Here is a 12,228-nt window from a genome sequence, read left to right as displayed (position 1 = left end):
TGTGGAGACTGGGACCCCCAACGAGTCCCACGGGGGACTGAGTGCCTAGAGCCCTTGCTGGATGCTGCCCCATCTCATCTGCCAAAAAGGCCACAACGCTGCTTCACAGGTGAGAACTAGGGTCGGAGAGATCCACTTTTTTTTTGTTCAAGTTCGATTCCAATGCCAGAATGTAAACGTCTACTGAAACAAGTACCAATCCTTGCTGTGTGGAAGAGACTGGGATCATTTTTTATGTGTAAAACTGCGCCAGGGTTCATTATAACATTGCTCTTTCTAGTTATAAACAATACAGCTGAATAGGGCTGCTCGATTATGGCAAAAATCGTAATCACGATTATTTTGATTGTTATTGTAAAAACGATTATTAAAGACGATTATTCATTGATTTGAGAACAAGCACTTATTTAACTTTGAACTCTGGTATTTCTTTCAACACGATAAGTTTGAACTGAAAAACAAGAAAAATGCAAATAAATAAGAGAAAAATATATCAATAAAATGAATTAAATAATATGTAAAATAGAAAATAAACACTATCCCGGTGCGACTCAACCATAGGTCCGTTGTGGTGGCAAAATATAATGCTGTTGACACTTCTCTTGCAGCAGGCAGCGCAATTCTGCTGATATGGTGACGTGATGATAACGCATACCGCTTGTCCAATGTGTTAATCAGTTTATTGAACCCCGGGTCGCTAACGGTGTTGATAGGGCACATGTCTTTGGCAATCATGTATGTGACGGCATCCGTTATTTCTTTATGCCTGTGGGAGCTGGGTGTGGATATGCGGTGGCATTGTAAAGTGCCTTAATTGAGGATTGTGTGGTGGTGGCAGTGACAGGAGTCGAGGAGTTTTTCATTTTTGAGTTTTTTTGTTCCTTCTCTGCTTGGTCATGTATTACTCTGTGTGAGGATTTGAAATGGTTAAATAAATTGGTCGTGTTCCCTTGAGGTGCAGACACGGTCGCGTGACATATCTTGCACAATATCTTCGTTTGTTCCGAGTCAGACTCCTCGAAACTATAGTGTTTCCACACCACAGAATTAGCTTTACCTTTCTTCCCGACCAAAGGCTGCATTTCTGCCATCTTCTATCATCTTCTTCTACACGTTTTTTTCCAAACACGCACTGGCAATACGCACCGGCGTGGCTGAAAGCAAACATTTTCTGGCGGGGGTGGAGCGGAGTGCACAGGTGGAGATGGAAGGGTTTACTGCATTTACCACACAAGACACGGCGTGTGGCAGAATGATCGTTTTAGTACGATTATCTTGTTTTCATGATCGAGGGAAGCCAAACTCGAAATCGAAATTCAATTAATCTCCCAGCCCTACAGCTGAATCAAATGAGAATTTAATTTAATTTTAAGTCATAATTAAACAGCAATTTAGTATAAACAAACTTGATGAATTAAATGACAAGTCACACAAGTAGTTTTATAAGTAAGCAAGTAAAGTTGCCATCATTTCTCTCATGACCAATCCGGATCAGAGTTTCCCAAAAATGTTAATAGTCCCAAGCAGTTCATTCAGCAACTAAAAGTTCAGCACCTGCTCCAACCAAAGCCACAAAGAAGGCTTTTGTTTGCTTTTGCTAATAGTCTTGCAGCACAGACTTGTTTAAGGGTGGTGAGTAATACTTTTGGAGCCAAGCAATGACTCACTGTCAAATAAATCAGATCACTCAATTATGTTGAAAAAGAAAGAAAGAATCACTCTTACCAAGCTGAAATGTCGAGTAATATCTCTGTGTTGAGGTGACTTTTTCTGTCTTTTCATGTTTCCATACATTACATGTAGGTATATTAAGAGAAATGCAGTTTCACTGCTGATTATTATAAATATTATAGTTTTAATTTAATATGTTTTTGACCACAAATAAATACAGAGCAAGACGGTAACTTAAATTGACTTTTTTTAATTAATGATAAAACATTTAAATGTATTATGCTGATAACCAAAATTATGACCAATGTTAACCAAATGTTAATGGATTTTGTCACTCTTACCTGCTCACTCAGCAGTCACACATGTTCTTGTAGCAATGTGTCCTCTGTGCCTCTGGAGATCTGAACTCAGATCAGTGAGGACACATTCAGATGGGATTGGAGATGTGTATATACACAATCACTATGTTGTGTAAAGTGAATGTCCGGAAGTACTGCACTGCTGCTGCTTAGTCACCTCTGTACAAATACAACCACACAGCTGATAGTTGTTTGCCAATTGAGGCAACACAGACCCACCATGATCCAGTTCTCTAGCTGCATGTCAGAGCTTTAAAGTGTACTTCTTCTGTGATGCCAGACACGCCCCAACTAGATCTACAACCAATTATGTGAAGATTTGGATATATCAGGATATCGCCTTCTTTAGACGCTGTGTTCCTGAGGCAAAAAAGGCAAAACATAACTGCTTTATTTTGTCTCATCCCTCAGAGCTGTAACTTAATCTAAATGAGCTTGCAATAAAAAAGAAACTGTGAATAGGCTGCTACATAAGGATCAAAGCCATCAGTTAGACTCCTACGAGGGTGATGGCAAGTGAGCATTTAGCAGAACATTTACTTCATTTCTTTGCTGTCTGTTTCAGATCGCCTGTTCTACATCTACACGTCGGGAACCACTGGGATGCCTAAAGCTGCTATTGTTGTGCACAGCAGGTAGGAAGGAGCCATGCAGCTAACAAACTAACTCACAGGAATTGCAGCTGCTCGCTTTGTTTATCTTTGTAACTTTCATGTGCAGCGTAAATACTGTTGGGAGAGAATGGAAAAGAAAAACATAAAACGTGTTGGTTTTGTTTTGACTTCTTTAACTTTCTTTTTTTGCCCTGCCTCACCCCACCCTGGTTTTCAGGTACTACCGCATGGCAGCCTTGGTGTATTACGGCTTTAGGATGACATCAGATGATGTGTTGTATGATTGCCTACCACTCTACCACTCTGCAGGTAAAACTGTAACTGTGTGTGATTTTGAAGTTGAGATGTCAAGTTACAACACGCAACTTTTCCTTCATTTATTCAGTCCTTTCAGTCAGTTGAGTTTCTCATTATGTTCATCTTGATGAATTTTCTAGCTAACAGCATCCAGCCTAAGATAGTGGCCACTCGACAGCAAAAAATTCTATTATGTTTTATGTCATTGTATATTTATATATTGAGTGAGCATTCAGTGAACCTGATGGCTCCGGTTTCTTTGTCTACAGGTAACATTGTGGGAGTGGGCCAGTGCATATTACACGGCATGACTGTAGTCATCAGAAAGAAGTTCTCTGCCTCTCGTTTCTGGGACGACTGTGTCAAATACAACTGCACTGTAAGCATAATATTGATTAAAAATCACTGCCACAGAATTAGTGGGGGGTGTAGCTATTATTTGTCACTGAAGTATTTCTTTCGTATTACCATCCTGCTCCATTCTCCTCCAGATTGTACAGTACATTGGTGAGATCTGCAGATACCTGCTGAACCAGCCGATTCGGGACACGGAGAAACAACATCGGGTGCGCATGGCACTGGGCAACGGTCTGCGCCAGTCTATATGGGAGGAGTTTATGAACCGCTTCAATATACCGCAGATTGCAGAGTTCTATGGAGCCACAGAGTGCAACTGCAGCCTGGGCAACTTTGACAACAAGGTAGGAATCTCTCCTGAATGATTTTTTCTCCTCAGTTTTCTTTATCAGCTCAAGTGTTGTGTTTTGCCACTGATTTACCAAATTCATTCAATTCTGATTCACATGGATTTGTTTCTATATGCTTTTTCGATTTGATTCAGTATCAATTCTCACTAAACTTAAACCATTGTGGTGTTTTTTTGTTGTTGTCTGTGCTTTAGGTTGGAGCATGTGGCTTCAACAGTCAGATTCTGCCCTTCATCTACCCCATCAGATTGGTGAGGGTAGATGAAGAGACCATGGAGCTCATTAGGGGACCTGATGGCGTCTGTATTCCCTGCAAACCTGGTAGGTTCATTATAGAAATGTATTGAACTTCGACACTGCACCTGGTAAGCCTAAATTTACATACAGAGTGGGGGCTTTAGGGAGGAAAACATCTCAGAAGCATTACACAGCCACTAATATGTTCCTATCCACATCATATGTTTGATTAAAGCTGGACATGTACTTTTGGTCACTTGTAGTGATTCTCTCCATTTCTCCTTTTACACATTTGTCTTTCAACTTACTGGTAATAATAAGTAAGCCGGCTGGCCAAGATTGGCACACATACAGAAATGTTAGTTGTTTTTCCTTGTAAAAAACACATTTTAAATGAAAAGGTTTAGCCCTATAGGTTAAGAAGAATATACATTTATTCTGTTCTTTTAATCTCTCTGTCTCCGTCCCTCCAGGGGAGCCTGGCCAGCTAGTCGGCAGGATCATTCAGAACGACCCTCTTCGGAGGTTTGATGGTTACGTCAACCAATCAGCAACCAGCAAGAAGATTGCTAATAGTGTCTTCAAGAAGGGAGACAGTGCCTATCTTTCTGGTTAGTCTCTCACTCACTCACTCTCTCTCTCACTCACACACACACACACACACACATTAAGAGTTATTCACTGTATTCTTTCTGACTGACTAAATTAATGTGATATTTTGCCCCCTTACAAGGTGATGTATTGATCATGGATGAGAATGGACACATGTACTTCAAGGACCGCACAGGAGACACTTTCCGCTGGAAAGGAGAGAACGTCTCGACGACCGAGGTGGAGGGAACTCTCAGCAGGCTGCTAGACATGAAAGATGTAGTTGTCTATGGAGTGGAAGTACCAGGTAAAATCTTGCCTGAGGAATGTTTGAGAATAAAGTGTCAGCAAACTCTGTTCAATGTTGAAGTGATTACAGCTGCGATATCCAAGCTTAAATTTAATTAAATTATCATAATCATAAAGCTGAGCTGCACTTGAGTGACAGCAGGGACAATTCCCAGATGCGACTTTCCAGTCGCTGTGATTAGATTAGATACCTTTATTAATATAATATATACTGATTATATACACTAGTGTGCACAGGGACAACTTAGAGAAGATTACAAGTCAGACAGATCATAGAAGACAAAATATGAGGGGTTTTTTCCACCGTGTTAGTAAAATAATGACTAGGGATGGGTTTTATATACATTAATTATTATTAAATAATATATGAAATGAGTAACAAAGCAGTCTTTCTACCCTGGTGGAATCAACACAGTGCATGCTAACACTGCTAGCAAAGGAAGTGATGATGGATTGCCTGTTATATGTCTCCATCGTTTTCTCTTTAAGATTTATGTTACAGAGCTGACACTGCACATTAATTTAGTTTATTTTGTTTAATACTTGTGGCGGATATACTCAACATCACTATTGTAACTGATTTGCCACTCCACCTGTAATGTTGGGTTGAGTGAGTCAGACTTAACTTAACTGATCTATCACTAACTACGTTCATGGATCAGTGCAGGCATTCATGATACAAAAATCTGTCTGACATCAAACCTCCACAGAATGAATCCTCTGACATGCCCTTTTCTGTGCCCACAGGAGCCGAAGGAAAGGCTGGAATGGCAGCCATCGCTGATCCGTCTCACTCCACCGACCTGGAGAAGTTTGTGAAGGACATGGATAAGGCGCTCCCTCCGTACGCCAGACCCGTGTTCCTTCGCTTCCTTCCGGAGGTCAACAAGACAGGTAAAATGGTGTAAAGATTAAGATCCTCAGCAGCCAACGTTGTTTTATTTCTCTGCATTTAAAAAAAATAGTGTTGTGTTGTGGTATATCTGGTATTTTTTATTCATTATTATTATAATTTTTATTTTCAGTATTTTGTATTTCTGTGTTTTATGTCTTGGTTTATTTACATAGAAGGGCTTTGTTTTTTTGTTGTTGTTCTTTGGGGAGCTTTTGCGTTAGGACAGCTGACAGACATTAAAATACAGTAACTCTTTTAAACAGCTAAACTGCAGCTTAATTGGCTAAATGAAATACCTACATGAACTCGCTTTCTTTCTCTTTCTCAGGAACATTTAAGTTTCAGAAGACGGACTTGCGTCGGGACGGCTTTGACCCCACTGCAGTGTCAGACAGACTGTACTTCCTGGATTCCAGCAGAGGGCGCTATACGCAGCTGGACGAGGAGCTGTACCGCTCTATACTGTCAGGGAAACACAAATTGTGATGACCAGGCTGACCACTACATGTACACACACACACACACACACAAACACACACATACACACACATACAGACACAGAGAAGAAGACATTATTGTGTAACCAGGATAGCAGAATGCAGGACCCTGTCCCCATATACCCAATTGCATATAAAGTAATAGCCATACACACTCCATGCCAACACATTTGCACACACACATCCACGTACACACTGTATTCCCAAAAACACTTTACTCTTTATGACCCCTAAAAATAGTCTTATGCACACCACACACACACATACACACATACACACACACATATATACACACAGCACCACTCATCCATCCCTCCTGCAATCTCCCCGGCAACTCCTCTCGCTACCTCAGCAAACACAGAGAGAGGCACAAACCTAGTAACCAGGTCTATTTGGTAACTTGAAACCACCCTTCATAGCCACACAATTCCCCCCCCCCCCCCCCCCCCACAGGTCTCTCAAACTACCACGCCTGTCCATCCTGGTCCATCGAACCAGATGTGTTTTTTGGGACACAGCTGGCAATGCGGGATGCTGAGAACAAAACCGGCTGCCTAGCATCCAGAATGCAAAAACTTGAAAACTACAGATAACCACAGACTTAAAGTATGCTAAAGAAGAGCATGGATTCTGTACAAAAAAAATGGGTGTTGGACAACGAAGGGACTCATGAGAGCCTAAACTGTCTCTCAGCTCGTTCTTTCGTCGGCGGGATTGTTTTTGTGAAAGTGTGGAGCCCCTAATGTCGACTTCCCCTGCACAATCAGCCAGCAGTGACAAACCTGTGTGACAGCCACTGCTACTCTTGTTCTTGGAGCTTGAGATGAAAATGAAGATGAGGACACCAAGTTTTGTTTTCAAAAGGGAACAATGTAAGGATGTGAGGGATTTTGGAAAGCCTTTGACCCATAACCCACGGTTACAGAAGTCAAATTAGACCAGTGGTTGAAGCTCAGTGCATCACGAAAGTGCAATAGGGCTCCAGCGCTTGCAGTGCAATAATCAGCCGCACCACACGAGTGCTGATATAAAACAAAGCTTTGTATTTAAATATGTCTGCATCACACCAAATATATTTAAGTTGTAGTGTTTGTTTACATATTTAAGAAGTCTTAGTTAATTTATGTTTTTGTTAAAGCTTTCTCTTTTGTTCTCGTGCAGATGTATCAGGTTGTTTTTTGCTTTACGTGTATCCAAATCCGTTCTTAAGAAACTCATGGAGTCCTCAAAACTGAAACTGCAGTAAGCAGTTTATATCAGCTGCTGGAATACAAAGTTAAGTGATCGGGCTGATTCAACCCTGGGCTAATACATGGGCTATTTCCACATACATGACTTGTCCATGCTAACGTACAGTATGTTTGTGTGGCTGTATTGTGCAGGTTTGGTCCTAAAAGGTAGATTTTGCCTATCGTAGGGTGTGTATGTGCGCGTGCGTGCATGTGTTTGTGTGTGTGAGTGTTTTCTTGACTCAAGAAGGAGAAGCACCACATCATCGAGGACTTGTGTTTTAAACAACATTGCGGTGCGAAAGAGGGATTTTCTGCCAGATTCAAGAGAGCCGAAAGATCCAAAGATTCCAAGGCGGAAGTGCGCCGAAACAGAACGGTAGAAGAAGAGAAAATGTGCTTTGTCATCGATGTTTTGTCTGTTGTTTGCAGTAGCTTGTCGCCCTCCAGAGGTTGTAGCAACACGAGTGAGCATCATCAACCACAAGCAGAGCACTGTGCCTTACTGTGAGTTCACCTCCCAGATTCACAGGCCCTGGTCCACACATCGTATCTCACATGGATCCCTCTTCTACCTTCATTCAGCTTCACTCGTCCCTGTCGTAGTAGCCCTGGTAACATTGGCCTAAATCTTGGGAGCTCATATTTTATTCTGAAAAATCATCTGCCCAGCGACTGGCCCCTTCATCCTGCCGGGTGCAGGAAGAGTTTGTGTTGATGTCTCACTGGGCGAGGCTGCTGTCATCACATTTTCTGGGACTGTCCTAACTTCCTGTCCTGCGAGTCTCTTCTGGTCCTTCCTTAGCCCCGACTCTAACCTTAAATCGTCTTCTAGCTGTCTTATTTGTTCCCTTCTTGGGTCGTCTTATAGATATTGTTCTCCAAAGTTTCCATTTGCTCAGCACCTTTACACCAAGCCTTTATCTTCATCTTTCTGCCAAGCACTCCAGTCATTTTCATAAATCCATCTCCAATACACTTCTCCCTTACTTCTTCCTTCTCTCTCTCTATCTCTCTCTCTTATTGTCTTCGAGCTGGCACCTCCGTTTGGTCCTTGCTGTCCTCGTTAGGTACCGAGCTTCATTCTCTGCCATGTCTGCATCATCTCGCTGTGCTCACGTTGATTCAGACAATGGTATAAACAACCGTTGGATACATTTCAGATATTTCCTAATTGGAGTTTGTTGGAGGGAGTTTTTTTTTTATGTCCACTTTTCTTCAGGAGTTCTGATGACAAAAAGCTCCAACCATACACTCAAAACTGTTCTCAAACATCTTCGGCCAATGTGTGTTGTGTGTAGTCTGCCATCACCCTGTGACTTTTTGTCTTACCTTTGCAACTGACCACATCCTCAGTCCCCTACAGCACAGCCAGGCTTCAGGCTTGTGAGTCATGTGAGGACTGGCTGAAGTGTAGAGGAGATATTTTTCGTCACCATTTTTCAGGCTGCTTCATCCTCTTGTGTTTAAACTGCTTGTTTTTTAGTTTGTACTTTGCACTGAATGACTGACACAGTTGACCTTGACGGCTGCAGTCTGCTGACAGTGATTGTCAAAGTCATTTCCAAACAAAGCAGTGTGACTGAAATGGAGATCTTATCCCTGCTCCCTCTGTGGTCCTAGTTCAGAGCGTGTCTCTCTCACTTGTATTTATTCTTTAATGATGAGTGTGAAATGTTCTCATGAATGTCTGAAAAGGCAAACGAGTGACCAATGATGATAATGATGATAACGAAGATGATGATGGTGGTGATGGTGGTGATGGTGTTGTGAAGTAAAGTGTGATTTACGTATCTAAGGGAACACAGTTTGGCTGTTATGATGCTAGTGACTGAGGGCTGAGTTCACCGGCCCCGACTGAACAGCCTCACAAGCTGATCACTCTGAATAAGATGTTTCCATTTTTCACTTTTTTTTTTTTTTTTATAAAAAAATGACTTAAGATTATTTTTTTTTCGAAGGAACTGTTAATTTTACTTTGATTGTTTCATTGCTAAATGTGTTTGCTTTTTTTTTTGCTTCATTGTGTGAAATCATAGCTTTGTGATTTTTCTGGTATAAAAAAATCGGGATTCATGAGTGTGAGACAATCGAATGGCAGTTATTTTCTGTTTTGGGTTTTTCTTTTCTCTACCTTTTTATAAAAGGCAGTAGGAAGCAGACTTTTGTGGATCACAGTGGTTATGAATGTTAACCAGGAGCCAATTTTGCTGTTTCCCCATTTCCCAATTAGTAACTGTTGTTCTGATTAAGTAGAGGGCAGACCAGATGAGTCAGGTGGAGCACTTGAAACAGCTGAGGGACTGCAGGGAGTCGCATGTCCGGGATAGTGTGTGTTTTTGAGACATCTGTTTGGCCAGAGGGGGGCGCTGTGTCCTTGCCAATACACACACAAGTTTCCATTCCACCTTTTATCATGCAGTCTTTGGATGAATAATGAAATTATCTACTGACTACAACTGCTCTAGATAGAAACGTCTGGGGTGAAGATAATACATTACATGATGTATCTCAAAATGTGGGATGTTCTCTCTGATCTTAATGTTTAAATTTGCCTGTTAAACTCGCTTGACCCGGTTTCTTTCAAATGTTTTCATCTCAGAGGTTATCTGCATATATTTACTTTATTATTTCACTGATTAGAGCTCCCAAAACAAAGTCAGACCGTGGGGACTGAGACGAATTTAAGTTTGTCCGTTTGAGCTTCAAAGTGATCAATTTTGAGAGGAAAGCCCCAGAGGCATCAAACTATCACAAGTATTCCCACCAGCTCACACTGAGATAATGAGAGACTCTAGCTGGAGAGCGCTGCAAAAAAATAAGGACAAGTCACCTCTGAGCTCATAGATACGTCTGTTATTATGTTGAGATCATTTCACACCAGGCTGATTGATTTTTGTCCCTCATACCTCTGATCAACATCTCTCACTCAGCTTTTTTTGCACTTTTTGTTTCTTTTGTGTTCTTTTCTTGCCTGTGGTGGTCCTCAGGAACATCGAGCTGTGCTACAGAAGGAAAATGAGTTTTTACATGTCTGCCTATGTGTGTGAAAGTTTTATTTTTTTCTATTATTATTATTTTATTTTTCTCGTCTCAATGCGCAGGCGGCAGCTCTTCGACCTGTGCAACAGAGCGTGTAGGGGAGGTCTGTGAGGTGTGCTGTGTGTGTGAGACACACACACACTGATGTCCTCTTGTCCACTGAAGGCTAGCTGTATACATCATGCATTTTAAGAAAATGAGATAAAAACAGTGCTGCAAATGGAAAATCATTATTAATAAAAACTATTTAAATTGTTCACTTGGGCTCTGGTTGTTGTTCCACTTTCTTGGGTTGGATTAGAGGTTGGATAGAGTTGGGTTATACTTGATGGCTGTGTTTAAATTATCCAGATCCTTCATGACTTTAAGTACTTTCATTACTTTCCCTTCTAATTCTATTACAAGAAGTTCAATTTAAAGGGTTTATGTCTCATTTTAACTCAATGTGTATTACTTAAATAACTACATGTGTGTTTTATTACAGGAGACAATCTATTTGAAATGCATTACTTTTATGTTTAAGACTTAATGTGTTTATTCAAGTGGTTTTATGTACAAGTTCCCCTTAATTTTATATTTTATATTTATAAATTTGTAATAATTGGCTTAGGTTTCATTATGATTTTATTGATTTAATTAACTCAACATGAAAATATAGAAAAGCTTTGCATTAAATGTGACACTTTACTTTGAAACAAACAAAATCAGACAGGAAATGTTAGTGTAATTAAAACACTTGAGGTTAAGTGTATTACAGGAGTGCACTGCAACAGTGTCAACACTAACAGTGTGTCCCAAACAATGGGTCAAGCAGTTCATTTTGGGTCACACACAAATGCTTTCCTGTTAGATAAGACACAAAATGGCCCCTTTAAGCCAGTCTAACAACTGAAGTATTCCCTCTGATTTACAAACGTTAGGATCTGGTCTAATTTCAGAACCACAACACTTCTAAGGGACTCCATAGTGAGTTCTAGTGTCCAGCAGACACGGCTCGCTCCTCGGAACCCACTTTCAACATCGATCGTTTGTTCTGTATATTCATTTACTGTAGTCGCAGTTGACCACAAGTTAGATTTTAGTTTCTGTTTTGCAAACATTGTACAGTTTGGGGTTTTTTTCAGTTGCTAAGCATTGGTCAATAGTGAGGCCCCTTTTTAAAAACACTGTCTGTACAGTCTGCATTAGCCAACATGCATATTGGCTGAGCAGTTAACCTCGCCTCCCACACTCCCACAAACCATTAAAAACAGGGAGCCTTAGCTTATGATTAATTTTATTATAAATGCTACTACTTTCAATGTATTTCAACAGAAACACATGAGATTTGCCTTCAATCTGTTTTTGAATGTGTTTTCGACAAATTTTGAAAACAGTGTGTTAGCTTTTGGAAAATATACTGCGAATACAAGGTGTTGTAGTATAAAAGGGAGAAGTGTTCATAGATTTTGGAAAATGAAAATGGAATCTTGTGTGAAAGCAATGAAAAAAGATTCACAGTTTGGTACACACAGACTTCTGTTCTGCTGACTGTGTGAAGAGTTTTGATAACGTGACTTGAAGTCTTGACCAGTGCTTGTCAGCTATCGGAAACAAAAGAAAAGCCGTGAGGTTGAGCTTTACAGTAAACCGTGAACTTGTTAGTAAACGCTCCTTTGAGTAATTTACCTTCCGAGACAGAAATTATGAAACTGAGAATAGTGAAACTGGAAGTTAAAGAGGAGTTTCAGTATGAGCTTCTTTAACTGACAGATATGAGTAGTCTCTCCTGTCGTGACAT

The 12,228-nt window shown here is 40.6% G+C and overlaps 1 protein-coding gene across 3 annotated transcripts in view; it reads left to right on the top strand.

Moving 5' to 3' along the window:
• Nucleotides 1-10,712, top strand: part of slc27a4 (solute carrier family 27 member 4) — a 27,309-nt gene extending 16,597 nt beyond the window's left edge. For all 3 annotated transcript variants that reach the window (XM_030435566.1, XM_030435564.1, XM_030435565.1), the window contains exons 5-14: nucleotides 1-109; nucleotides 2,596-2,665; nucleotides 2,862-2,953; nucleotides 3,211-3,320; nucleotides 3,433-3,642; nucleotides 3,843-3,969; nucleotides 4,359-4,496; nucleotides 4,619-4,783; nucleotides 5,533-5,679; nucleotides 6,009-10,712. The exon at nucleotides 1-109 is cut by the window's left edge and continues 50 nt beyond it. In XM_030435566.1, the coding sequence (XP_030291426.1) occupies nucleotides 1-109; nucleotides 2,596-2,665; nucleotides 2,862-2,953; nucleotides 3,211-3,320; nucleotides 3,433-3,642; nucleotides 3,843-3,969; nucleotides 4,359-4,496; nucleotides 4,619-4,783; nucleotides 5,533-5,679; nucleotides 6,009-6,166 (1,326 nt within the window). In that variant the 3' untranslated portion in view covers nucleotides 6,167-10,712. The remainder of the gene's footprint in view (nucleotides 110-2,595; nucleotides 2,666-2,861; nucleotides 2,954-3,210; nucleotides 3,321-3,432; nucleotides 3,643-3,842; nucleotides 3,970-4,358; nucleotides 4,497-4,618; nucleotides 4,784-5,532; nucleotides 5,680-6,008) is intronic.
• The last annotated feature ends 1,516 nt before the right edge of the window (nucleotides 10,713-12,228 follow it).

The sequence above is a fragment of the Sparus aurata genome, chromosome 12, assembly GCF_900880675.1.
Source record: "Sparus aurata chromosome 12, fSpaAur1.1, whole genome shotgun sequence".
In the NCBI taxonomy this organism is placed as follows: Eukaryota; Metazoa; Chordata; class Actinopteri; order Spariformes; family Sparidae; genus Sparus; species Sparus aurata.
This window is presented reverse-complemented; position numbering and strand designations above follow the sequence as displayed.